The sequence below is a fragment of the Scomber japonicus genome, chromosome 5 (assembly GCF_027409825.1).
Source record: "Scomber japonicus isolate fScoJap1 chromosome 5, fScoJap1.pri, whole genome shotgun sequence".
Classification (NCBI taxonomy): domain Eukaryota; kingdom Metazoa; phylum Chordata; class Actinopteri; order Scombriformes; family Scombridae; genus Scomber; species Scomber japonicus.
In genome coordinates, this window is record NC_070582.1 from 24,103,045 (window position 1) to 24,130,074 (window position 27,030).

At 39.1% G+C, this 27,030-nt stretch overlaps 1 protein-coding gene across 3 annotated transcripts in view; it reads right to left on the reverse strand.

Moving 5' to 3' along the window:
* Nucleotides 1-27,030, reverse strand: part of abcc8 (ATP-binding cassette, sub-family C (CFTR/MRP), member 8) — a 58,964-nt gene that overhangs the window by 13,963 nt on the left and 17,971 nt on the right. Inside the window, exons 8-25 of one of the 3 annotated variants that reach the window (XM_053319763.1) lie at nt 25,365-25,529; nt 25,115-25,270; nt 21,780-21,914; nt 20,612-20,774; nt 19,691-19,731; nt 18,084-18,229; nt 15,953-16,067; nt 15,572-15,691; nt 14,940-15,012; nt 14,726-14,831; nt 9,633-9,665; nt 6,186-6,191; nt 5,643-5,669; nt 4,579-4,677; nt 2,168-2,252; nt 1,713-1,793; nt 700-837; nt 374-499 (exon numbers count right to left, since the gene is read on the reverse strand). In XM_053319763.1, coding sequence (XP_053175738.1) covers nt 374-499; nt 700-837; nt 1,713-1,793; nt 2,168-2,252; nt 4,579-4,677; nt 5,643-5,669; nt 6,186-6,191; nt 9,633-9,665; nt 14,726-14,831; nt 14,940-15,012; nt 15,572-15,691; nt 15,953-16,067; nt 18,084-18,229; nt 19,691-19,731; nt 20,612-20,774; nt 21,780-21,914; nt 25,115-25,270; nt 25,365-25,529 — 1,815 coding nt within the window. Of the gene's footprint in view, nt 1-373; nt 500-699; nt 838-1,712; nt 1,794-2,167; nt 2,253-4,578; nt 4,678-5,642; nt 5,682-6,185; nt 6,192-9,632; nt 9,666-14,725; nt 14,832-14,939; nt 15,013-15,571; nt 15,749-15,952; nt 16,068-18,083; nt 18,230-19,690; nt 19,732-20,611; nt 20,775-21,779; nt 21,915-25,114; nt 25,271-25,364; nt 25,530-27,030 lie in introns of all 3 variants that reach the window. The other 2 variants (XM_053319761.1, XM_053319762.1) reach the window with 2 other exon arrangements.

The window sequence follows — 27,030 nt, forward strand, 5'->3', positions numbered from 1 at the left end:
GGAGGAGAGGTGATGATGATAATGATGAAAAACACATTTATTCCCACCAGAATATTAAGATTTACAATCTGGATATTAAAAAACACCCAAACAGGACGCGCCGGTGGTCGAGTGGTTACGCAGTCGACCCCGGTTTGAATCCCAACCGGAGGTCCTTTGCCCCTCTCTCTCCTGTTTCCTGTCTGACTACTGTTAAATAAAGGCGTCTGTGCCGAAAAAATCTTTAAAAACACCCAGGCAATCAAATATTGCTCCCAGGCAGTGCTAGACAGTGCACATAAAACCCTACAATTACCAAAAGCAAATGTTATTAAATACTGATTTAAACTCATTAAGGATTAATCAGCACTTTGAGTGTTCACTCATGAATCACCGTCTCAAACTCCTGGTCCTGTCTGTGCATCAGAATTTTCCACTGCTCAAATAGCTCGGGCTCAGAGTTCGAGATGTCCTTCAGAGTCCCCTCAGTCTGAATGGTGCCATCCTTCATGGCAATAATCTGATAACAAACAAAATCACAGACACAAAGACAAGGAACAAATGCAATTCTTGTTATCAGCAGAGAATGTAAACCAATCTTAATGTGCTCTGGGATCTTCCTGAGAGAAACTCTCTGCATCCCAAATGAGACAGAAAAGTGATTGTATCATAAATAAAATAACAGCTTTACAAATTTACAATTACTCTGGCTGAACATACCCAGTCTGCATGTGGTAGATACTGAAGTTTGTGTGTGACCAACACCACCGTTCTCTTCTCCTCTCTCAGGAGCTTGAGGATGCCGTCCTGCATCAGGTGGTCACTCAGGTGGATGTCTAAGGCAGAGAATGGGTCATCCTAAAAAAAGATATAAACAGACTTTTTGTATTTCAGCTGCCAAATTGCATCAAAGGGGTGACAACCACCAAGATGCATTGTGATCCGATCATACCACTTGCCAAATTGGATTAGGGTTAGGGTTAGGATTGCATTTGACCACATATCTTTTGTAATGTGGTACAATATTTAATCAGTGCAGGATGTGGCATTTGTTTTGGTAAAAGCACAACAACAGTTGAAAAATGGAGAGGAGCACAGATGTACATAGTTGGAGTAATGTGAATAGCTGGAAAAGCCTGTACTTGTATATTGAAACTTATTGTCTCAGCTTTTAGGTCTTTAGCCCATGTTAACACTGTGAGCGGGGTTCTTCGACCTTCTTGTGGAAGTGATGTAGGCAGCAATGTTTGGTAGACACAAGTGGTCAGCTTGAGATGCATAATAGAGAACAGGTGTAAACAGTAATGAAACTATTTCCGTCTATTTGTGATTGGATCACCAGAGACGCATGTTAATCCCAGGTACAAACAGGGTCTAAATCATAACTGTTCAAAGAGAGCACTTCAGCTTTTACTTCCCTCCAAAATTTCCAAAACATGAGTTACATGCATTTATTATAAAATTATAAATCATTAATTGACAGGCAATAAAATCCATCAGGAACTGGCATTTTCAAACTGAAGGAAAGCTACATTTAGCTTCTCAGCCCTGCAGCTGAGCTTAAGAAAGTGTGCTGCTCATGTAGGAAGGCATCAGAAATAGATTCACATCTGAGTCTTCAGCTGAGGCTTCAGAAACGCAGCTTCACTGTGAACACTGATACAGAAAACTAAAGGCACGATCCACTCACTGACGTCACTCTTTCAATCGAAGATGTTTGTTCACGGACTCACCAGAAAAACCACACTGGTCTGCTGGTACAAGGCTCTGGCCACACTGATGCGCTGTTTCTGTCCACCTGAGAGAATGATGCCCTGCATCAGAGGAGGTGTAAATAAAACATTACTACAAGCTTCCACTACTAACAGGAATGACTAACATCACTATATCCTTACATGCACGTGGTGCTCTCCCCTAGTGTAATAGAAGAGATTCACATTTTATTTCCTGCATTACTGGTGCTCTGGCTGAACAAGGTCAATCCAACTCCCTACTCACACACACACACACACACACACACACACACACACACACACATCTCAAATCCTCACTGCACAGTAACAATGACAAATGATCCTGCCATTCAGGATCATACTTCACAACAGCAGCAAATATGGCCAGACGTGGAAACAAATATAAGAGCAACAGAGGAAACAAAAAGAATTCAAAATTGTATTGTGATACTGACCCGCTCCCCGATCTCTGTCTGGTCCCCCTGTGGAAGGATGTCAATGTCAGGCTGAAGAGAGCAGGCTTCGATGACAGCTTTGTACCTGGCGGGGACAAGACAGAGGCAGGAAACTGATGAGGACAGGGAGCAACTGCTGATACTAGCCTTAATGGAGGATAACCCTGCTCATTGTTAACCGGCTAATATTGTAGAAACTTAATTAATTTGACTAATCCATCAATTCTCTGTGATTGTACACCAAAGGTCCTGAGCATCAATTGGCTGATAAGTCGACCCGTAAAAGTCTCTGAACGTTACCATGAAGATTTACAATTAAAAGGGGAAAAGTAGCCTCTGTGGTCTTGAAAGATTTTTCAACAGAGACTCACATCAAAAACAGAATACAGAGAGGAAAATTCAGCTGAACTAGTACACCAGTTTGGTTTTCTTCATAATATGCATTACAGCCTGACATAGCCAGTAGCATAGCTGTGGGCTTTTAATGTCTGAAAACACTTCAGATTGGAACACTGGATTTTGCCTGCAAAAGGACAGTCAGGCAGGGTGTTGGGAGGAATGAGTGGTCGGTGAATAAAGAGAAAGATAGAAGAGACAGAGACGAGGCCGCACAGTGTGGGTAAACAGCTCTATCTTATATAGAACATCTCCACAGCAACAAAGCACAGCACTCCATTAGACTCAGAGAGCCCATGGTTGTTACCATAAATGCAAGCAGCAGACCTTTCATCATTGTGAGGAAAATTACGACTGTGTGCAGTTGACTTTGAGTATCTGCAGTAAAAGAGAATATGTGTGTGTGTGTGTGTGTGTGTGTGTGTGTGTGTGTGTGTGTGTGTGTGTGTGTGTGTGTGTGTGTGTGTGTGTGTGTGTGTGTGTGTGTGTTTTGATTGTGCCCACGCAGACAAAACCAGGGTGTCACTTTGTCAGGAGTGAAGTGAAGTTGAAGCTGTGGACACACTGCACTGCAACAGAAGAGGGAACTGCACACATTTAGAGACGAAGAGACGAATCCTGCCTCGAGGTGCCTTAATGTCAAAGCAGTTCATTTAAAATGTCACAACCTGGCTTCTCGTACTGGACTCAAACTGTTGACTTAATCAGGCACGTCCAATTTTCCTCAATGGCCTCAGGGGAAGAGAGGGTAATTGTCTCCGTTTTGGTTTCACAGCTTGGCTCGAGAAAACGTTGATTACTCTCTAACAATGTCTTATGCATGTCTTATTAAAAAAGAACATGCAGCTAGTTTATTATAATTATGTGATACTGAGTTCAATAGTTGAATAATTAATGCACACACTGCAGCTCATACACAGTGGTTACTAATACAAATGTGAAGGGATTTTTCTGTTTGTTGTAAATGTATATATATCAAGAAATCCAGAGAAACCTAAAAAGTCTAGTTCAGCATGGTCTGAACAAATCCATGACTAATAACCAGCTACACCAAGCTAAAATCAATACAATCCAATTCAATCCAAGCAGTCCTGCAGTAAACTCTATCTTCATGAAAGTAATTTTTGTTGACATGAGGGTAGACTGAATGGACTCCTCTAGACTACCTACAAGTTTGAGCTATGTTATGGCAATCAATTAAATCATTTGCAATAATTAAAGGGGACATATCATGCCCATTTTAATGACTAAATGTATATTCTGGAGCTCCACTGGAGTATTTCTGTACTATTTATAGTTTGAACAACTGCTTATTTATCTTATACTGGCTCTCTAACTAAAACACCCTGTTTTGGCTCCTGACGCTCTAGGGACCCCACCAGATGAGCCCACTCTGGTCTGATTGGTTAATATCAGAAGCTGCCCCTTGGCACACTTTCAGAATACATGAACAAACAATAGTAGTTGTATTTCACTTTGTTATTCACTCAAAATGGAAACTTCTCAAATCCATCTGTCAAGCCCAAAACCAATCAGAAATATGCGTATGTATATGAATGACCCATAACCATGGCAACAAAGACTACATTACAGATGGCCATTTGTGAGCATGAACAATTTGATGTCATCATAACTGGGCTCTTCACTTCAAAGAAGCTTTTTTATACATATTCACTCTGTTTAACATAGATATCCAATATCATAACAGTATATAAATGGCTGAAAATCACAAAAACCAATGTCCTCTTTAAGAAAAGGTGTCAGTAAGTTGCTCTTATCTTAGCGTTGACAAAACAACTTAACTACAAACTCTATTTGCTCTGAGCACTTTACACATTTTTCTGGTTGGGAGACCCTGGCTGCCACAACTATATATCTCAGCTTCTATTTTAAACTCCCTGATAAAGGCATAAAATGAAAAACACATCTGTTTCCACTACTTGCAGCACTCTCTAATTAACCTACTCAACATTGGCATCAGTGGAGAAGCACAGCAGGGTTTCAACTGAGCTTACCTTGATTTGATCATAGGCATCTCAAATGTGATGTTCTCCACCAAGGTGGCATTCAACAACCAGGGCTTCTGGGAAGCGTAGGCCACAGCATCTCTCTTCCTACCAGAGGTGGAAAATGCATTCAGAGAGTCAAACAAACAAATAATCTTCTTTGTATGTTGCAAGTTGTTGTTTTACACATGTGGGTTAAGATTACAAACTTGTTTAACTGAATGGTTTAGGTCCAGAATACATGAATGACATGTTAGTAGTAGTAGTAGAGTAGACTCAGGCCAGATAGTGGAGCCCAGAGTTCAAACTAAACATGGTGAAGCAGCTTTTAGCTGTTATGCTGCACACAACTGGAACAAATTACCAGCAGAACTGAAATCAGCCCCAACTGTGAACATTTTAAATCCAGGTTAAAAACATTTCTCTTCTCCTGTGCTTACGATTGAGCTCTTCTAAAGCACTTTACATTTTAATCTTTCATTTGCACTCTATGTCCTTTTAATGATTTTAAAGCAAATCAAATCATTATTTTATGCTACAACCTTATATTTAATGCTCTATTCTTCCTATTTTTCTGCACTTTGTTTTTTATATATATTTTTATTTTTTATATTTCTTATTACTATTAGTGGGGTGAAGGGGTTTAATTGTTTGTTTTAATGTTTGGGTTTTATTTTTATTTCTCAAATTGCACGTTTTTATGTTTTGTTTCCAATTCTTATTGTTAAATGCTTGTTTTATGTAAAGCACATTGAGTTGCCATTGTGTATGAAATGTGCTATATAAATAAAGCTGCCTTGCCTTGCCTTTAACCTCTGGACCACAGTGACTCTTCAGCCTGGCCACGCATAAAAATAAATCCAGTCCAGTAAGAACTGGTCCAGGTGTATTTGTAAAGTCAATATGCAGCTGATGTTTGGGGGTCAATATATGGTCTGAGGGAGTATCTCACTCTCTATTATCTTCAATGCGTTTCTAGATAACCATGAGAATTTTCGTCCTCCTCTGCTGATAATGGTGATATGTCTCCATGGAAACTGCAAGGTGAATGGCATGCTGTTGTGAGAGCTCACCTGACATCTCCGTCACTCGCAGCATCTCTGTCTGTGGGACTGTGGAGAAAACATCAAGACACTAGATAAGCAATACTGTCTGACAATCACCAACTCCACCTTTTTCCTGTAATGATTAACAGAAAACAAACACACAGACACACAGACACACAGACACACACACACACACACACACACACACACACACACACACACACACACACACACACACACTAACGCACATGCTCATCCCTCACCATGGCAACCAGGCCACAGCTCAGCAGCCCAAACACAAGCAGGCTAACCACTGCCCTACATGAACATGTCTATCATTAGCAGTGATCTTATCCTGCCTCAAAATAACTCCCTCACCCCACCCCAATTTGTCTTCCTGTAATTTGCTGATATGGAAATTAGCATTAACTGTTCTGAATTGTGATGCACTCAGTTATTGGAGGATCTGATCTCTCAGGCTGAGTTTAGTATGTCAACATGAAGTCTGAGGCTGGTCAGAAGAGTGTTGCTGTTCGCTGGTATCTTCGTAATCTAGTGTCTGTCTCTCACTGTAAACTGTGAAGGCTGGCAGTGTGCTTGGAATGAGAAACCGGCACACACACTAAATGTAATATGTTAACATACTGGATCTCTAGCACCAGAATGTGGGAGGAACTTGCAGACTCATCAAATGAAGAGAGAGACAAATCTGATGACAAATCTGATTTTCTGTTTTATAGTGAGGTGCCGGTACTTAGACCATGTGGAATAAAATTAAACAAACTGCTGAGCCCATCTAAATTCAACATTGTTCATTTGATCTGTCCAGCAGACTAAATGGAAGTGCAATGAAAAAGTATATATAAAAAAGTTCATGAATTGATTCCTTCCATCTTCACTGGCTGACAGAGTTTAGGGCAAACTCATTCCAACCTGAAGGGACTCAGCCAGAAGAACTAGAGGAAGTTACTCAGGTGACACTTGCAACATGTGCCATCCTTCCTTCCTGACTTGGCAGCCGTATCTATCCTGATCCTGACTGAAGGTGTTTTCTGCCAACGACAGGCGCAGAACAACAAGATCCATAAATACTTAAGTCACCAGAAAAAAATCTCCACAAACTGAGGATTTGTTTCTACATTGCAGTCATGTACAGTTGTGGTCAAAAGTTTACATACACTTGTAAAGAACATAATGTCATGGCTGTCTTGAGTTTCCAATAATTTCTACAACTCTTATTTTTCTGTGATAGAGTGATTGGAACACAAACTTCTTTGTCACAAAAAAGATTCATGAAGTTTGGTTCTTTTATGAATTTATTATAGGTTTACTGAAAATGTGACCAAATCTGCTGGGTCAAAAATATACATACAGCAACTTGAATTATCAATTTTGGTTATGTAGAAACTTGTGTCAATTAAATTAGCTTCATGGCATGGCCTCTTAACTTCTTGTGAGTGATTATGATTGACTACAGATGCTGACTTCTCAGAGACCATTTAAATAGGGCTCATTTGATACAATCATTAAACTTGGTCACAAACGCTACAATGGGAAAGTCAAAGGAGCTCAGCACGGATCTGAAAAAGTGAATCATTGAGTTGAACAAGTCAGGAAAGTCACTTGCTGCCATTTCAAGCAGTTACAGGTCCCAAGAGCAACTGTGCAAACAATTGTTTGTAAGTATAAAGTGCATGGCACAGTTGTGTCACTGCCACGATCAGGAAGAAAACGCAAGCTATCACCTGCTTCTGAGAGGAAACTGGTCAGGATGGTCAAGAGTCAACCGAGAACCCTAACCCTAACCCTAACCCTAACCCAAAAAGCAGGTCTGCAATGCATTAGAAGCTGCTGGAACACAGGTGTCAGTGTCCACAGTCAAGCGTGTTTTACATCGCCATGGACTGAGAGGCTGCCGTGCAAGAAGGAAGCCCTTGCTCCAGAAGAGGCACCTTAAGGCTCGACTGAAGTTTGCTGCTGATCAGATAAGACCCTCTGGAGGAAAGTTCTGTGGTCAGATGAAACAAAAATTGAGCTGTTTGGCCACAACACCCAGGAATATGTTTGGAGGAGAAAAGGTGAGGCCTTTAACCCCAAGAACACCATGCCTACCGTCCAGCATGGTGGTGGTAGTGTTATGCTCTGGGCCTGTTCTGCTGCCAATGGAACTGGTGCTTTACAGAGAGTAAATGGGATAATGAAGAAGGAGGATTACCTCCAAATTCTTCAAGATAACCTAAAATCATCAGCCCGAAGGTTGGGTCTTGGGCACAGTTGGGTGTTCCAACAGCACAATGACCCCAAACACACATCAAAAGTGGTAATGAAATGGCTAAATCAGGCTAGAATTAAGGTTTTAGAATGGCCTTCCCAAAGTCCTGACTTAAACTCCATTGAGAACATGTGGGCAATGCTGAAGAAACAAGTCCACGTCAGAAAGCCACAAAAATGTTGCTGAACTGCACCGATTCTGTCAAGAGGAGTGGTCAAAGATTCAACCAGAAGCTTGCCAGAAGCTTGTGGATGGCTACCAAAAGCGCCTAATTGAAGTGAAAATGGCCAAGGGACTTGTAACCAAATATTAGCATTGCTGTATGTATATTTTTGACCCAGCAGATTTGGTCACATTTTCAGTCGACCTATAATAAATTCATAAAAGAACCAAACTTCATGAATCTTTTTTGTGACAAAGAAGTTTGTGTTCCAATCACTCTATCACAGAAAAATAAGAGTTGTAGAAATTATTGGAAACTCAAGACAGCCATGACATTATGTTCTTTACAAGTGTATGTAAACTTTTGACCACAACTGTAGATGTAAAGTAGCTGAATAATTTATTGATTTATCGTGAATGATGATCAACATCAGTTTGGAATTATTAAGGCAGTAGGCTTCCACTTCAAATGAAATATTGTCTGTTATGTTTGCTTCAAATGTTTTTACCCTGTGTCATACTTCAGTTTTGTGTGCTTTATGCCATTTTTATTGTTTTGTTTTACATTTAGCTTTACAATAAAAACATACAATTGTAAATCACATCCAAAACAAGGTAAAAAATCATTTAAATATTTACAGCAAATACCATCAGTTTAAAAAAAAGCCATAACATAAAAATGAGTCTTAAGAAGAGATTTAAAAGAGGACACAGAATTTGTCTGCATGAGATCTTCAGGGAGCTCCATTGTTAATGGCAAATTGAGATTTTTGAACCCTTAGCAGGGCCTTGCTGAGGGATCTCAGGCAGTGATCAGGCTCACAGGGAGTTAGCAGATCACAGATATATTGTAGGAAGGAGCCCAACCATTCAAGGCTTTAATACAAGCAGTAAAAGCTTGAAATCAATTTTAAGACTCACCGGAGACCAGTGAAGGGCAGTGAGGACTGGTGTAATGTTTTATTCCAACTACAGTCTGTCATACATGTGTTATTGAGCAGAAATGTCTTGTATCTGCAAAAACACTCAAACCCAAAAGCATTATGATATCAATAGACACGGAGCAAAGAAAAGTTCTGTTGGTGACTGTCCAGACAGAAACAGGGACACCAGCCTGTGACACAACACCAGCTGTCAGATAGTCTAATATATTGTTGCCGACAGCAGGGTAACGTGGATTAATCTGTATGTGTGTGAGTATGTGTGTGTGTGTGTGTGTGTGTGTGTGTGTGTGTGTGTGTGTGTGTGTGTGTGTGTGTGTGTGTGTGTGTGTGTGTGTGTGTGTTCCAAAGTGAAAACAGTGAATGAGAAACCCAGCTGAGTTACTAATAGATGCTAGAATAACATCACTATTTGTGTACACTAAACCAGTGACAATTATGAACTGTCAGCAGAGCTTCATTTATAACAGGGGGCTTACTAAGAGGAAAGAGTCAAAAATCTCCCCTCATCAAAAACAGTAAACAGCAGACAGTATTTGTGGTTTGAAACTGTTCCAGTAATCCTGGCTGTAAATATTTTAGGTTGTTGTCCTCTGGAGGTCAAAATTGATCTCAAAGCATGTATGTGGTTTATGTTTATACCTTTCATCTCCCTCAGACTCCAGGATGGGCAGGCTGTAAGAAAATAGAGGGAAAAATATTAGTGGAAGTGTTCCAACTGTAAGAAACCTGTAATTGAGATTTGTCATTTGCAGGATTAAAGCAATTCAATTATTTAAAAAAAATCAGTGAAAACTGCCAGAGGTCAAGGGAGATTTGTGAAATTAGGTAACACACACATACACACAGAAACACACACACGTTCACAAAAACATCCACATGCTGAGTCCTAAACCCAAAAATCATTAAGATCTTATTGACTGTTTGTGGCTTTGCACATGCTCAGTAGACACAGACGTGTATTTTTAGGTTTGATAAATTGACACCTCTCACACTCGTCCTGAGAAGGTGACTCCAGCCATGTCTAAGCACAACCAGAGAGTGAGGACTGATTTACACCAGTTTACTCTTGCAGCTTTTAAATGGCAGCCGTAACAGCAGAGAGCACAGCTGTTCGGAAATGAGCTGGTGACTGACATTTAAGAAGGTCTGACATGCATCACATATACATGTAAATGCTGCTGTCACTGGCTGTAAAATAAGAACGAGAAGTAGAAGTAAACAGTGACAGCAATTCTATTCAGGCAGTGTAGGGCTCAATTTAAGATACCAGCTATTGAAAAATACACAAACTGAACAGGCTGCTTTACACACTTTACATTTTTGTATTTACTGTAGAAATGCTGCACATTTATGATAAATATTTTGTTCATTTTTTGTTCAATCAAATTACTATTTTGTACTTTTTGGGGAGCACATTTGAAAAAAAGGTTAGTAATACTAATGAATACCAGTTATGAATACAAAGAAAACAAAACAGATATGACGAGAGAAGTCAAGCAGCTGAAATCTCATAAAGTGGATTTTCACAACTACTTCAAAAAATTATAATATAAAAACATGAATTGATCAAATAATCAATGAAAATAACAACATGTATAGAAAGCAATAGCCACAGTCAGCTAAAGATTATCACATTAAAAAAAAGACCAATTAATTAAATGTAATGAAATACTAAGTAGGTTTGGTTTATATATCTCTGTGTCACTATATTTCAGGGATACTGGCCATGTCTGATTTTGCTACAATGAAGATGAAAATAGTCGATCTGTCTGTTTATGAATTCAAGATTTAAGTTTGATAAAAAAGATGACAGGAGAAAAAATAACAAGAGTACGCTTCTAAAATAGTACCTGAATCAAAAAAAAGTAGTTAAAATATTAAAAATATTTCTCATGTCATAGCTTACATCTGTGTTAAAGACATTAAAGACATTTCGTAGAACATTAGAAGTAGATTTGTGTTCACGCGTAAAACAAATATTATAACAGAGAATCTATAGAAACTATCCTCAAAGTGAAACTACATGATAGTTTCACTTTGAGCATAGTTTCTATAGTATATACTGTAGTATATGTCATATGTCATGTTGAATAATACGTTGACTTTTTGTAACCAGACAGAGATTTCCTCAATTATGCAATTTCTAACAACTAACAAAGAAAGCACCCCCTCAGAAAATTACCTCATCAGACCTAATCACTTTATGACACTTGAAAGACACTTGAATGGACAGCTAATTATCTTCATCCGGAGGAAGGGAGGGATCAGGAGGTGATGACTCATAACCTTCATCTCTGACTGAATTATCAAGGGTTATTTCCTCTTCATGTCAATCAACATCTTCAAGGACTTAATCAGTCATTTTAGAGGCAAATTCATTAGGGAGTCGTATAAGACAAGTCTAATCATCAAAGTCTTCTCACAGTTTGAAACTGTCTTTAATAAACTTAAACACCCATAATTACAACTAAAATTCTCACTAATGATGAAGGCGAGTAATGATGCGTGTACATTGTGATGACCACGCCTGATAAACACACTGTCTGCCCTCAGACTGAAAATGATTTCCTATTTGTCAACTTTTATTCTCTTTTATTGTTTCTTCAGATCAATAATTAAAACCAGTCTACAAGCAAATTGCATTATTGATCCCCTACAGTAAAAAAGTCCTTTTACACTCCACACAGGGGTCAGCCAGTAGATGTGTTGCAGTTAGTTATTTTAGGAGGTGTGATGAGGTCGACCTCACCATCCAACTGGCTGTGCTTCCCAGTTTTGAAAGTCTGGATATAAGATATTATGTTAGTGAACATAAGATATCCAGTGCAATATCCAGCCTGCACTGCTTCCACTGGAAACTGAGGTCAAGATACAAATAGTAATCCGCTTTAATGGCTAAGAAATCCCAAACTCTCCCTGCTCTGTGCCATATTTGGATTGGGAGAGCAGAGAAGGAGGACAACGTGAACAAGAGGAAGCACGTGGGTGAGGAAGAGTATGAGTGTGTGTGTGTGTGTGTGTGTGGGGGGTGGGGTCCCACCAATGGAAATGACAAATTGCATATGTGAAATACAGCGTCAGTGAACGCATCACCCACCGGGGAAAGATGCCAGCCTTTGTGACCTGTAATTCTGTCCACTAATGGATTTTAATTCATCAAAATCTCACTAGACTTTATTAAAAGCAAGTAGCTAACACAGTGAAGAGAGAGCAGAAAGACTTGGTCCTGTGGGTGATGCTGTTTTAACACAGTATTGATTATTTCCTACAATAACCAGCACAGCTCAGAGAAAAACAGAGCCCTTTGATTTCATCCAAAATGTAGCCAGAAGCAGAAGTGATGGTATGCTGATGACATTTTCTTAATATGAGACTGAATTATTATTATTATTTCTTGATCTTGGAAACAATAGCTGACAGACCAGTGGACCTTGTGGTGAGATTATCTGGTCAACTACTGGTTCCAATGTCAAAAACTAACTTTCAGTCTTGAATTTTAAGACGATATATATGTCAGCTGCTCCAAGGAAGATTACTGACTATGATCAAAAGCTCCAGAACAACTGCTAAATGACCTTTCTGGTGAGTCTGAGTTGTCAGGTAACTAGAACAGTTTGGAATACACAATTAAATGATAACACACGCACAAAGGCAGAGCACTTAAGTCAGGAACGCCATCAGCTGACCCTTAACAGCTGACACCATAAAACAAGTCGATGATGTCGTCTTCATAAATCTAACAAGCTTGCACGCTCACTCTTTTGATTAGTCATGTTGTTTCCTCCTGCCGGGCACACGCTGTTCTAGTTTCCTCACTTTTCCTCTCTTGACTTGTCATCTGCTGTTCAGAATTCATTTTTTCACCTTTCCCCTCCAGACAACAGTCCACAGATGTGTGAATATAAATGTTCTGGATTGAAACAGGACGATAACACCAACAGACAGTGGTGGAAACATACAAACAAACTCCTCTGAATTTAGGAGAGCTCCTTCATCTGTCCCTGAGACACATGATCAGTGAGAGGGGTCAGCACCCGGAAAGGGGGTATCAGAGGGAAAGCCAGCACTGCCCTGGCATCAAGACAGAAGTCTGTGGAGATTGGGGGGGCTGCCAGGGGCACTGTGACAATCATGTATTGGGAACTAAACTTTGTTTACAAATGGAGACTAATAGCATTGCTATCCTGGGTAGGTTACAAGATATTTGGATGCAACAGATACAGCCTAAAGATGCCCAGAATGCATTTGCTGAGATACTAGGATTCAGTTTCAGTGGTGCTATTTGAAACATGCGCTGCCATTCCAGATCCACTGGGATTACTTTTACTAAAGCTTATAATTGGTCACCCACATTCTCCAGCAAGATAAGTACTTTCTCAAAAGGACTCCAGAGGTTAAAAAAAAATTGATGTCCAGTCTAAGAAACATGCTCCAATTTGTGCTGGTCTGACTCCATAGCATGTCTGTGTGTGAATCTACATATATTTCTAAAGCACGGTGATGTGAAATTTCAGAGATTTTTACAATGTTAACCACTACAATGACATCACTTTACATTATTGAGCAAAATTGTTTCTCAAGGCATCACAAAGTAAGTGCAGAACAAGAACTTAAAAAAACTTAAAAACTTAAAACTGCTGTATAGAGCACTTAAAGAGAAGCAATATGTGTGGTGCTTATGAACCATTGTCCAAGTTTGCATATTTCTGCATGTTGTAACTCAGTCAACCAAAGAGAGATTTGGTTTTTGTATTAATTATTTGAATCAAATTTTAGAGCAGTATGTCCAGTAATTAATGAGAAAAAAAGACATGTAAAGGAACAAATAAACTTTATGGAGCAAAAAGTAGTTTTTTCTGCTTTTTTATCTGGTAAATCATCTCATGAGAGTTATCCTTTGAACCCTTGGTGGTCCCAACCCTCAGGATGGAAACTACAACCAGTGAAATGTTAGTAATTGCACATCTACTCTATGTGCAGTCTGAAGTCTGTTGGGATGTTTCCACATCTGAATCCATTTTTTTTGTTAGTGGTGCAGCTAATCTTCATGTTCATCCAACCATAAAAAACAAAAGGTGCAATATCAGCTGTACTTCACTGACCTACAAATGATGAGGGGGAACTCGCAGGGCTCATTTTGATAATAATTTCACTTCCCTGTCAGGGACGAAGAAATTATCACTGAGCAAAAACATAAATAAAAGTATGAAACAGTCCCTGACAGACCAATTACCTGAGAGGGTTAAAGACCTCGAGTCAGACTGCCACACAGCTGAGGATGAGGGAGGGAAACTTGCCGCGATATCGAGCAGAGTGGTCTGCAGGGAGCAATTCACTAACTATTAACCTTTCACCTTTACACTGAATTTCATTTCAATAATGAGCTGTGTAACATACAGTACAGAGCTTTCCCTGAGGGCACATGGGTTTTACTGCTTTCTAATTGAATGGATGTGGATTTGATTATAATCAGATCAAACAACGAATAACTCGAGAATGATTTTTTTTGCAGCTGTGTTACAATCGGGGAAAAGAAGAAGAGCTTTAATTATACTATTATTTAATATTATTATTCAATAATAAGTATAGTTATATAGTATAGTTATTATCATTATATTCTGAGTATATAATAAAATGAGAGTCATGGGATGGATTGCTTTACATTGATACAGACTTGATTGGCACAGATAGATTTTGGCAATCAGTAAATAATCAGTGAACTTGTTGCTGACCTGTTCCAGATGACTGATCCTGATATTCTCTGCATCTCTCCCAGTGCCGCCAGCAACAGAGACGATTTTCCACAACCCACCTGACCCACAATCATAGTCAGCTTACCTGAGAGATGTGATATTGAAGAGAGTCGGTCAGTGAACAAGCCAATAACAGACAGAAACTGAAGGAACTGAAGAGGCAGATTGTACATTCACGCTGCATAACACTCACCAAAAGGGATCTTGATGTCCACATTAGAAAGTGTTGGTGGTCCGTCGGTCCAGGTGAAATAACCACTAATTATCTGAGGAGCAGATACAGCACAAGTCACTCTCTTTAACATTTAAACTATTTTCCCCCCAGAAAACTGTGCAGATTTGTGTTTGGACAAATTTTAGTTTATGAAAGAACTTATTATATAATCTTCGAAGATGCCCGTAAAGAGTGATGAGATATAGCATGCTCCAGTAATATTCAGGATACTTTGATTGGTGGTTGCATCACTGGAGGCATAAAGAAAAACTGACATAATTGGAAGACAACTTACAAAACAGTAAGATCTCTATCTCTATAATAAAATCTGACAAACAACACAATCAACAGTTTTTGTGCCTCATGTAAAGGTCATAACTGTCAGCTCGTCTGATTGTGTGAAAACCTGGAGAGAAAATCTATTTTCCCCCATTTACCCTGCCTATGTAGGTCAAATGTTGTGTGTTGTCACACCACTACTTCAGCTCTGATCAAACTTGGAGGGTTAATTCATCTTATTAGCGACCGCATCACTTTCAGTCTAGAGCAAAGCAAACTTACTGTTGCCTTTTGCTTTTAGTTTTCTGGCAAGTTCCACTTCTCCACCTCACCTTGATACAGATGTCTTGGTCCACATTCTGGGAATGTCTATCACCCTCGTGTTCCCCCTGTGAGCTGTAGTTGTCCCAGTCGTCCCTCGGGGGGCGCTTCCGATTCACCACCTTCAGGGGCTGGAGGCGTCGGGACGAAAAGGAGAAGGAAGACGGAGGGAAGGATTTAGAGGATGACTAGAGGAGGGTTGTATAACATCCAGCACAGAGGACAAAAAGGTAATGGTGAATGCAGGAGGACGATAAGGTGGAGGAAAGAAAAACATTCAAAGCAAAGTGAGACAGCCTGGATGCATCAGCAGGGGAGATTTTGATTTGTTGCCTAAATTAAGCTTACATAGGAAAATGTTTGTTTGTGTTTATATTTGTGCATGTACTTACCACAGCCTGGTATCTATTCTGGTTGTGATTGCTGGAGCCAGGTGTTAACATCGTTCTGGACTCCTGTTCTTCTCCTATCTCATCGCTTGAGAAAAACTCGCTGAGCTTCTGAACACTGCAGATCAAACAGAGAACAAAGAAACCTCTTAGAAACTATTCTGATACATTCAACTATCACACCAGACACAGCTACACTGCTTATAGACCTTAAAGTAGCTCACATATAAAGACAATTGCATCCCAACTCTTCACTGCCACATTATTCAACCATAACCAACCACTGGAAAATCAACTGAACTTGGTTCACTGAGAATGAGCTCTATCTTCACCTTCTCACTCTCACACACACGCTCACATATCTCTACATCTTCAAATTACCTTATCTTCTGTGTAGCCTCCCAAATGAGAACACATGCTTCCTTCTGCTGATGCATGCAATTTACATCTAATTACTAAATCTCTGCTTAGTAACTGATCTGAAATTGGTTGAAATCATCTCAACTGGGACAAATTTCTTCAATTTGTTTTATTCATGTGTGCATATATCTAATGAATTAAGATATGTACTTCAGAGAAGGGCAGGTAAACAAGCCATAATGTATGTAACAGCAGCTACACTACAGTATTGACAACAGTGTGATAAGCGTCCATATGATCACATAAATGTCTCCACTATAGAGAACAGCAAGTTTCAGTCTGATGCCTATGCAGCAACATATGAAGACTTGTTTTTTAACGTTGGTTTCTGCAGTGACTTTGCATTATATAACAATATAATGCTGTTGCTAGCCTCCTTTTTTTAAACCAGTTCTCTTCTTCACATTTTCTCATGTTTAAGTGTGAAGGTAAACTGGGCTGCTGAACCCAAATAAGGTTTGTTTTTTCCAGTCCCAGAAAAAGTGTGTCAGTTCCCAGTCCCCAGGCAGGCATCTCAAAGGATCACAGGCAGCCTCTACACTCATAAAAGAAAGGCTCTACTTCAAATAAGGTGTTTAGACCTGCACCAACCTGAATAGAACATGTGGAATTAGTAATGTGGAATCCAAGATAATTCTGCATCAGTTAGTTTAATCTCTTTACCTTGTTCAGACAGAGATGATAGGACATAAAATGGTGTGCCCTAATTGCCAATAGTCTTAAAGTCTTCAAGAAACAAGCTCTGCCTCACTGGTTTGATGTGACATCCACAGAAGAGGGTTTTAATCTTTTAGAAGTAATTCATGATGCTAACGGCCCCATTTGAAGATATTTTCCATCTGCAGGGAGCAGCTAACCACTTCACGTAAAGCAGCGAGTTTGTTTATTACAGAACAGCCAAATGGTGAAAACCCTTCTTAATCATCCTATATAGATTCTATAAAAAATAGAGGAGTACCAACATAAATATTAAAGCTCAATATAATAAGAAAAGCAGTGCACGTGACCAGATAGGTGACAAGATGGAGGATTTTTGACTTGTGCAAGATTAATAACAGAGGGGAGATTTGTAGCTCTGCATCATGCTAATCACGTTTTAGCTACCAAACTAATTGTTAAACTAATTGCTGAAATAAATAGCGAAACATTTTAGTGTCACAGGCTGGTGTACTAAAATGACAAAGAAGTGAGGCAATTTGTTATGTAAACACTGGCTGATCCAATAATGCAGCTGATCCATCTATTGTACAAGGAAAAGGTTAAGTGCTTTATCTCATTATGTTGCTTTCTGTTTATTCTCAGTGGTGTTTCTGTTGTTTCAGCCCAGACTCCGCTTCTGCATTACTATTCTAAGACCTTTCCCAACCAATACACTCAATCACAAGACAAAAAAAACAGTGCTTAATAGTTTATCTATAGATTAGAAGATGAAGCGCAGCATTAGTTCAGGCAGAGCACTGAAGTCACACTTGTATTGACTGATTAGGATCAGCCATTTATAATGTTCTTCACAAGCATTGGTTCATTCCCAGCTGTGTGACTGGTAACATCAAATCATATTCATGCAGGTGTACAGTGCAGATATTATAGCCTGATACTATCATTGTTTACACTGCTGATTAGGTGAGATGATGACAACGTGTTTCCTCCAAATCTAACTGTATGATAATGTGCTATAAAATGTTAAATGTCTGAATATGTTTTAGTTCCTCACCTAACGAGAGCCTTGACAGTGGAGCGCACCACGCTGGACAGCAGGAAGAGGGGGGTGACCAGGATGTGAAAGAGGGACAGAGAGGCAAAGGCCACAGCTGGGGACAGGTCAGCGTCCTCAGAGATGTGGACGTGAACCACAAACGTCTGCCGGATGAGAGGAGGGGTAGAATGAGGAAGGTTAGTCTCAACAGCATGGATTTACAGCATTGAACGGTAAAAACTCATGGCCTGTCCTAAAAAAGATCCCACCAAGGATTAATAGAATTTATTCTCTGGCTGTCAGCATCAACGTACTGTTGAACTTGAGCTGTCGATCAAGAGGCTGAGAGGCAAGATAGAATTATATCAAAGATGAATCATTTGTCTACATTTGTCCTTTATAGTTGTCCCTCTCCTTGATATCTGTCTGACTTTTGTAATTTGTCACCACTCAACTCCACAACCATGAAGGACTTCTATAAATACAGACAGGATTTAGTGAGGTGCTGTCAGAGAGCGCACCACTGTGTCTCTGTGAAATGTCACTGACATCTTAGAGTCAGACTGTATGGCACTGTCTCTGCTCTCTCCTTCACACTGAGGGAAGTGAACAGGATTCATTCAGCTCAGTAGCTGTTGGCTTATAACTTGACATCACAGCAAGAAGTTGCACTAGTAATCTTTAACTTTTAGGTGAATTAATGGGAGAAGAGGTTGTAGCCAGTTCAGTGGTCTGTCCATTGACCATGATCGCTAACATGGATCACTGCTTACTACCACTAGGGGGCCTGAAACGAGTGGTCTGGACCGGCAAATAAGTGGTCAGTTGACTGGTCTTTGTGGTCCTAATCCACTGTGTCAATTCTCTGGCCGTGTTGGCAACACTGTTAGCTGCATAACTGTCAGAGAGCATAATCCTTTGTCTGTTAAATAACTCTTATAGATTATGCCAATGGGCAAGACCATGAACCCTAAAGTGTTCCTGATTTCTGTGCCAGCAGTGTGTGAGTGTGTGTGTGAATGTGTATTAGATTAGATACTGATGAGCAGGTTGGTATCTTGTATGGCAGCCTCTACCATCAGAGTATGATGTGTTTGTGAGAGAAATTTAATTAAATTCATAGACAAAATATTACGATTTATGGTTTTATTTATCAAACCAAACAATTTATCAACAAAAACAATGCATTAACAGCTAACAGAAGCCAAATGGAGGAGAGGAAATAAGACAGATAGGTGAGGAGGTGTTTGGGGACAAGGACCATGTGAAAAACCACTTGGTCCGGACAATTGGTCCAGACTACACAGGTTCATATTCATAAACATTTACATAAAATAGCTAATCAGAGAGTTGTAGATAGATATTTTCAATATATAGATGGACAGACAGACAGACAGACAGACAGACAGACAGACAGACAGACAGACAGATAGACAGACAGACAGATAGATAGATAGATAGATAGATAGATAGATAGATAGATAGATAGATAGATAGATAGATAGATAGATAGATAGATAGATAGATAGATAGATAGATAGATAGATAGATAGATAGATATTGACCATGGTCAGTGGACAGACCATTGAACTGGCTGCAATGGGAGAACTGGAATTTACACTCACCGTTAATACAGCTGCGATGGGAATGGCTGCATTCATGAAAACTGGAAAACAGAAAATAAAAACACAGGAGGGTGTGAGACTCTGGAGTCAAAACAAACATTATGTGGAGAATAACTATTCACGGTTAAAGTGTGGGTTTTTGTGAAAATCCAAAAAAATACTTCACTCATCTCAAATAAGATTAAGTTTAACATCAGCTGAAAGTTTACTTTTGTTTTATTAGGATTAGAAAAAAAGTCACAAATACATGGCTGGTGTGATTGCAAGTAAATACAAAGTAATCACAACATCCTGGTTGGATGAATCTTGAGAGGACATTTGTTACAAACAACACCTCCATCTATTTCCTTTCACTCTCTGTTGTTTATAATACAGAAAATGTTCATTATAATTATTCATCATAATAAAAACAATGTTGTTACTGCATGTTACTTCATATTAACTTTCTCTTTGTTTCTGTTACCATCACGACATTGTCCTTTTCCATTACTGTTGTGAAAAAGTTAATGACAAAACTGTTGTTCTCTCTTCCTGAATCTGTAATTATTGATTTTAGATTGGACACAATCTGTCACCAGGGTGGAGCCATGCAGACTGAAGCCACTGTTGTTGTGAGGATGTGGAAGGAGATAAGGAGGACAATCTGCAGAGAGCAAATAAGCATCGAGTGACCATAATGAGCAGGGATGTTTTAGATTGATGGGAAACAAATCGAAGAACAATAACATCCCAGTTAGCTTTTTAGCTAGATATTTACACCTAGTTATTTTGTACTGTCTTATGAATGCTGACTGGAAATGGTAAGGGTCAGTAAGATTGGAATTGCAAGAGAAAAACATGTAAAGTTTGTGATGATTTTGGGGATTTACCTTTACCTTTACCATTTCAAAAGTTTGAATGTCGAGTGCAAGACTGTCTTACTGGATATGGATGTGTAAAGAGCGAAGGCCTGCAGGCTGGTGAGCTCCTTGCCCCTGGTCTCCTCCACACTGTCACAGAAGATGCGTTCCCAGGCGTACAGCTTCAGCAGCTTGATGCCCCGCAGCAGTTCATTGGTCTTCTTTAAGCGCTCACTGGAGTATTCCTGAGAGCAAAGGGGACTTTGATTACACAATCGTAACAGATGAGTTAAGAAGTTGTGACACATCAAGGAGAGATGTATTATATGAGGTGCAGCCAGGGGGCGAAACCATTGGCTCTATTATGTGGGTTCAATTGCCAATATAAACATCAAAGCCATCAGACAAAAGTGTTTTTCTTGGTATAATATAGTGATTCACAGGATTGTAGACTCTGGGAAACTATCATTACATTTGACTTGTCTTATTGAATTATCTATTGAATAGTAGCTTTGCAGCAGTTGGCAACAGCAGACAGTCTTGAGGCCTCATATGTGCATCTTGTGTGATTGAAAACATTTTGCTGTTATGTGAATAAATCAAAGCTCTTCTTTCCCAAATTTATATCTAAGAGTATGTGTGTATCTGGAGCATGCAACATTATTACATCCACTTCATTACCTGGTATGATGTGGACAAACCAATATTGACCTTCACTGTTTGTCAAGTTGTGCATGGTCTGACAGGTCAGAGCCAACACATTGAAGAAAATGTTCACTTTTCATTTTACCACATGACAACACTGGTGGGAGCCATACAGTCTTGTATAAACTAGCTTTTCTCTATCAGTTTCTAAAATTTGAGATTCCAATTTGCTTACAATAGTTGAGCCCAATATTGCCACTTGTTTGTGCTTGAATCTCTTCAAACAAGCCAACTTGTGCTATTGTGGATGGAGTGACACAGCTGAGGTTGTGCTTGTACTGAAAAGGTGGCACAGTGCAATTTTGTTTTGTTTTTTTGATTCATTCCAACACGAAATTGTGCTTGAATTTGCTCCTGCTTTGATGCTAGATCAAAAGTCAGGGGATTATTAGAGCTGTCAAAATTCATGCCTCAGGATAAATGCATTTCTGTACCAACCAAACCAAACCATTTCACAGTACTTCATTCCATACTAAATGAAATCAGGGGATCAGAGCACTCAACACACATATATTATAGGTAAAAGGGCCCATGAGGATACTCACCAAAGTGCTCTTTTGTGTTTGGGACAGCTTTGTGGCCACAAAATATTGGACAGGAGCTAACACAGCAATTACAGTTGCTCCAATCAAGGCACTGATTCCCAAGAGGTAGTACAGCAGGATCACTCCCACAATGATCTGAGAGAGTTACAAAGAAAGAACCAGACATCAAACTTGTGGAAAGAAAATATAGGAATCTGAGATTTCCAAAGAAGTGTTCAGTCACACCACACAACATTAAATGCTGACCTTAAGACAAGACTTTTGTCTACATCCAGACTAGTGGCTTTGAGATAAATGTTAAAATGTGCATGATGATATATAGTCACAATAAAAATGGTGAGGTATCTTTGCCATGTTCATCTTAGTTCAATGTGTTAGGATGCTAACATTTTCTAATTAGCACTAAACAAAAAAAAGCTGTGACTGATGGGAATGTCATTAGTTTTGGAGGTACTTAATTATAAATCAAAGTATAAAATAAAATGACCTGATAATGGCACTCAATACCCAAAACAAACAATTGATAAACACAAAAAGTCAGAGGACCACCAAAGAATTTAGGACTCATTATCTGAAAACCATATGCACCTTTTTGAGAAACCATGTTTGCAAGGAGAAGACATACAAGTCATATACAGCTTAAAACTGCCTTGGGCTCCATGTAGAAAGCTGTCATATCTGAATCCTGCTGTGAGCAAAAGTCAATGTAGCAAATGATGACAAACACCAGACATTATTATTTAACTGGACGTGTACTATGATATTACATAGACATGCTAACTAAGGAGTACAAATGCAAAGCTGCATATTCCTACGAGGTTATCTTTTCCAATACATGACTCTAACATCAGTCAATAATTTAAATAATGAATTAAGAATGGTGACACTTAAATATTTAACTCTGTCTCTGCCAGTTAACAACAGAGATGAGTCATGTTTCCACCTGCCCTTGGCTCTTTTCTAGCCCCCACTGTCTTTGGCATTACACTGAACGCATGGTGGATTCAGACATCCCCAGTACACACAGAACCAGATGGATTTGACATTTCACACCCGCATATTCTCTCCTTTATCTGACACAGGATAATGTATGCCACCAGGGACATGGCGGGTAATGTGTGACAGAACAGCAGGATGAAATTTTCTTTTGTTTGGTATGGACCCCATTAGAAATAACGCCTTTTACCAAAACCCAACCAACCAAAATAACCAAAAACCCCTCACAGTTTATCTCTGCTGCTGACATGACGCACACCTGATTTAGCAGTGTGTCGTTGTTAAAAAGCTTCACACTACATAATAAGCAGTGCCATCAGCTGTTTACTATCTGCTAGCTTCAGGATGATGAAGGCTGTATTTCATAGTTTACAGCCAGCAGGCCTTTTAATAAATAATTCATCAAATTTGGATCACAAAAGGATTCATCTTTTTACTTTACATAAGTATCTAACTATGTTGAATCCATTGTAAGCTGAAAGGTGATCAGCACACACACAGCACATACCTGTCTCTGGAGACACACAGATGGACAGGATTAATTCCCCGAAATGTCAGTGCAGGCTTTTCACAATAAACACTGAAAGATTCATATATAAAAATGTCTTAGAGAAAAATAGAGGCTCTAACAATGTTTAACAGCTATAGAAAACGATTGACACATCTGAGATCACTGGTGACCATTTAACAAGCCAGTGACACTTCCCATCAGGGCAGGAGAATGTAAAAAGGAGGCACAATGGATTCATAAACAGGACAGGCAGGTGGGTAGAAACACAGAATACTAATGCAGCTCAGACACATGAGAAACCAGCAGGATTAAGGATCTCACACAGCCAGTGTCTGACTTGCTGTGACTGTTCTTTTTGTAAGCATAAAATTTACATTTTTATATTAGTGCCTCTACTGTGTATTGGTGATTCTTGGTTTGTAGAAGCATCAAAATTTGCTAGCTGCATTTATGCATTTAAACTCTGCATAGTTTAATACTGTAATAACACTGAAAATACAATAAGGCAGAGTTTAGCATATTAATGATATGTCAGCCAAACTAAAAATGTAAATAGGCAATGCTATAAGTTCATGAACATGCACATTTCCTGCATGTGTATATTGTGTAATATTGTGTAATATTGTGTGTTATATTAACAAACATTATTCAAATTGTGGTTCTGTTCCTTGGAAAAGCACTCCCTGCTATAAAGAGATAAGAGAATACATTTCTCCAAACACAATATGAGGTGCCAGAAGAAATAGCAGCCAAAAAAGCGATGGAAGCAGTGTAATAGTACTTCAGTAAAGCATTTGCACACACACACTGTGCTAGCTGCAGAAACTCATTTCTGAAAAAAACATTTTATCAGGAATCCACTTTGTTCAAGTTTTATTACACTAGTGGTTCATCTCCAACTCCACTGACTGCAATCATTCTACAATCATTTATTTGCAGGAAACATATATATGCCTCATATATTATCAACCATATTTTACCACTTCTACTACTGTTTCTTTCTTTTTTTCACAGCTCTTTATAGTTGAAGCTTTGATACTATGGACCTCCACTGGCAGACAGTGTAAATACATGAATAAATATGAATGTTTACGCAAATGTGGAGATGTGTGTAACAGTTGATGTATTCCAGGCAAAATTGTTTTCACACTTGATTTGCATGAAATGATTAAGTCAGAGGGGACAAATACACAAGTGAAGATTGACTTTGGATAGAGCTGTATGCGAGAAAGACAGACAGAGAAAGAGAATTAAAGGTAGAAAGTTTCACAGACGTAACACCCTGCATCCATCAGATTTCCTATGATGAAAAACTAATTGATCTCTTGGGTTTGCTGAGATTGCATTTTATGATTTACCAGGATAGAGGTTTTCAAGTTTAATTTCTCCTGAGAACATCACAGAATGGAATAATAATATTGATTTCAGGAATCACACGATCCACTTATAGATATATTTCAAAGCATGAAGGTTACAGGTTTGCAGTTCACTGCACACATTTGCAGTGAAACTATTCTAACTCCCACAAGAGCTATAACACCTGATGCCCTGTTGTCAGCCTTCACATTTCTGTATATAATCCTTTATTTTCAACATGATTGTAAAGTCAGCTTTGCCCCATACTATGAGTCAGATGGAAAAAGACAAACACAACGCAAAGTGAGATATGGAACAATAAGAAAAGCATGCAGCACAATACAGAGCAGTAGAATCCAATGTAGCATAATAACAGGACGTACAACAATAAACAATGTAATCAAATAGCAGTACAATAACAGAAAGGCAGCAAAATTGTGAAAACAACCGAGCAGAGCAATATGTTTCTTACCTGTACTGGCATGGCCCACAGGTTAGGACACAGGAAGAAGAACCACATGAGCTGGTTGGTATCTATGGCAACAAGGTTGCAGATTTGAGCAACAGTTAGCTCGCCCATGGACATGTTGGAAGTGCACAGGCGCATAATCTTATTGTAGATTTTTGTCTGGGGAGAAAAAAGCCACATTGGGATCTTTGTGAACTCATAGTAGAAACTGAATAAGAAACATGTCACATGGAGGATTTCTGAAGCACGGCACCTGTATGGCTCCACGCAGGTTGATGCCTGTTTCAATGGCCACATAATAGGAAGCCTGGAGGAAGGTCCTCTGCAGGAGCAGAGCGAAGAATAGCAGCACAGCCAGCACATATGCATTCTCCAGAAACTCCTTGGAGGAAATGAAATAGATCCCAAGCAACCTCATCTGGAAGCACAGACAGGTAGGAAGGGAGGAGGGGGGATATCGACCGGTTTCAGTAACAGTCATGCAGGAATCTCAGCAAGGTCAATCACACAGGCTGCATTCTGGAGGACTGGATTTGACCTGGAGAGTTTTTTGTCAGTATTGAATTTCCACTAAGATTGTTCCTGTTTCTCACTTCAAAAGTATTACATTTCACAGAATGCTACAATACTGTATGCGAAACTCAATCAACCTAAACTCAGGTGGAGCCCTCACAGTGTATAACACAGCTGATATGTGGAGTGTGAGCTGGAAACCAAAGAGGTATGTGGTTCAGCTATGTTCAGCTATGAGACGGTCACATTATCTCCCACAAATATTCATTCATTCTGCATCAGGTAAGGTCATTCTCTCAGGAAGGATTGATTATAAATGAGATATCAACTCATCCCTATCACCCAAAAGACACATACAGTATGACTCACTCTTCACACAAACACTATTATTCTTCATGAATAATTGGCTCAAATTGCGATTTTTTTTTTTTTTTTTTTAACAAAGATCTATTTTCAGTCTTATCTTCAAACTGACAGACTTTCAAGAGCATTTTTTGGAGTGGCTGATTAGCCTTTAGTCTTATTTTTAAACTGACTTATAACTGAGGAGTTATTCTTATAGTTGGATGCCTGCGTGACTGTCTGATATAGCAGTCTGCCCTGTGTGAAATCTATGAAACTGAGACCGTAAGTCTCATAAATATTTGACAAGGCTGAAATAAGTGCACCATCGGGGCAGGTGTGCTAGGGGAAAGAGGGCATCATAAATGTCTCATCAAACTGCAACTGTGACCTTTGAGAGATAGGCGGAAGACATGTGACCTCTTTGTCATGTTGGCTGACGCTGTTTCTGAATACTTGTGGGAATTCTTTGTTTATTTCTGACATCATCACTGACTCTGTTCTAAATACTGTAAAGTGTTATGTGACAAGAGTTCAATTTCCCCCAGAACTCCTGCACCATGTCGACATTTTACCATATATTTCATGTTTTAAGAAATGTGACAGCAAAGTTACAATTTTCAGTGGTAAACCATTAGTTCTGTCAAAATAAAACAAAACCTAGCTGTAAAAAGTATTACTTCTCCTTTATTTATATTCTCAAAATCATTTACCAGAAAATATAAATGTTTATAAGTCATGTTTTACCTTCCCGACACAACTGCAATTTGTCTGTATTGAGGGAAAAACACAGAAAAGAAAACAAATATCACTGTGTTTCACCCTATTAGAATCTCACCATATTTAGTTACTTAAAAAAAAAACACATTTCAGAGGGTCTGTGGTCATAAGACCCCAAAGTGTAACAATGAAATAGTAATAAAGAAGCATAGGCAAAATTGCTTCAGTGCCATAGTGTCATTGTTAAGATGAAAAAATAAAACTAGAAGAAAAAAGCATGAATATTTAGTGAGAAATTAAAACAAAATACATTTCAACTTTATAATGAAAAGAAACACAGATTA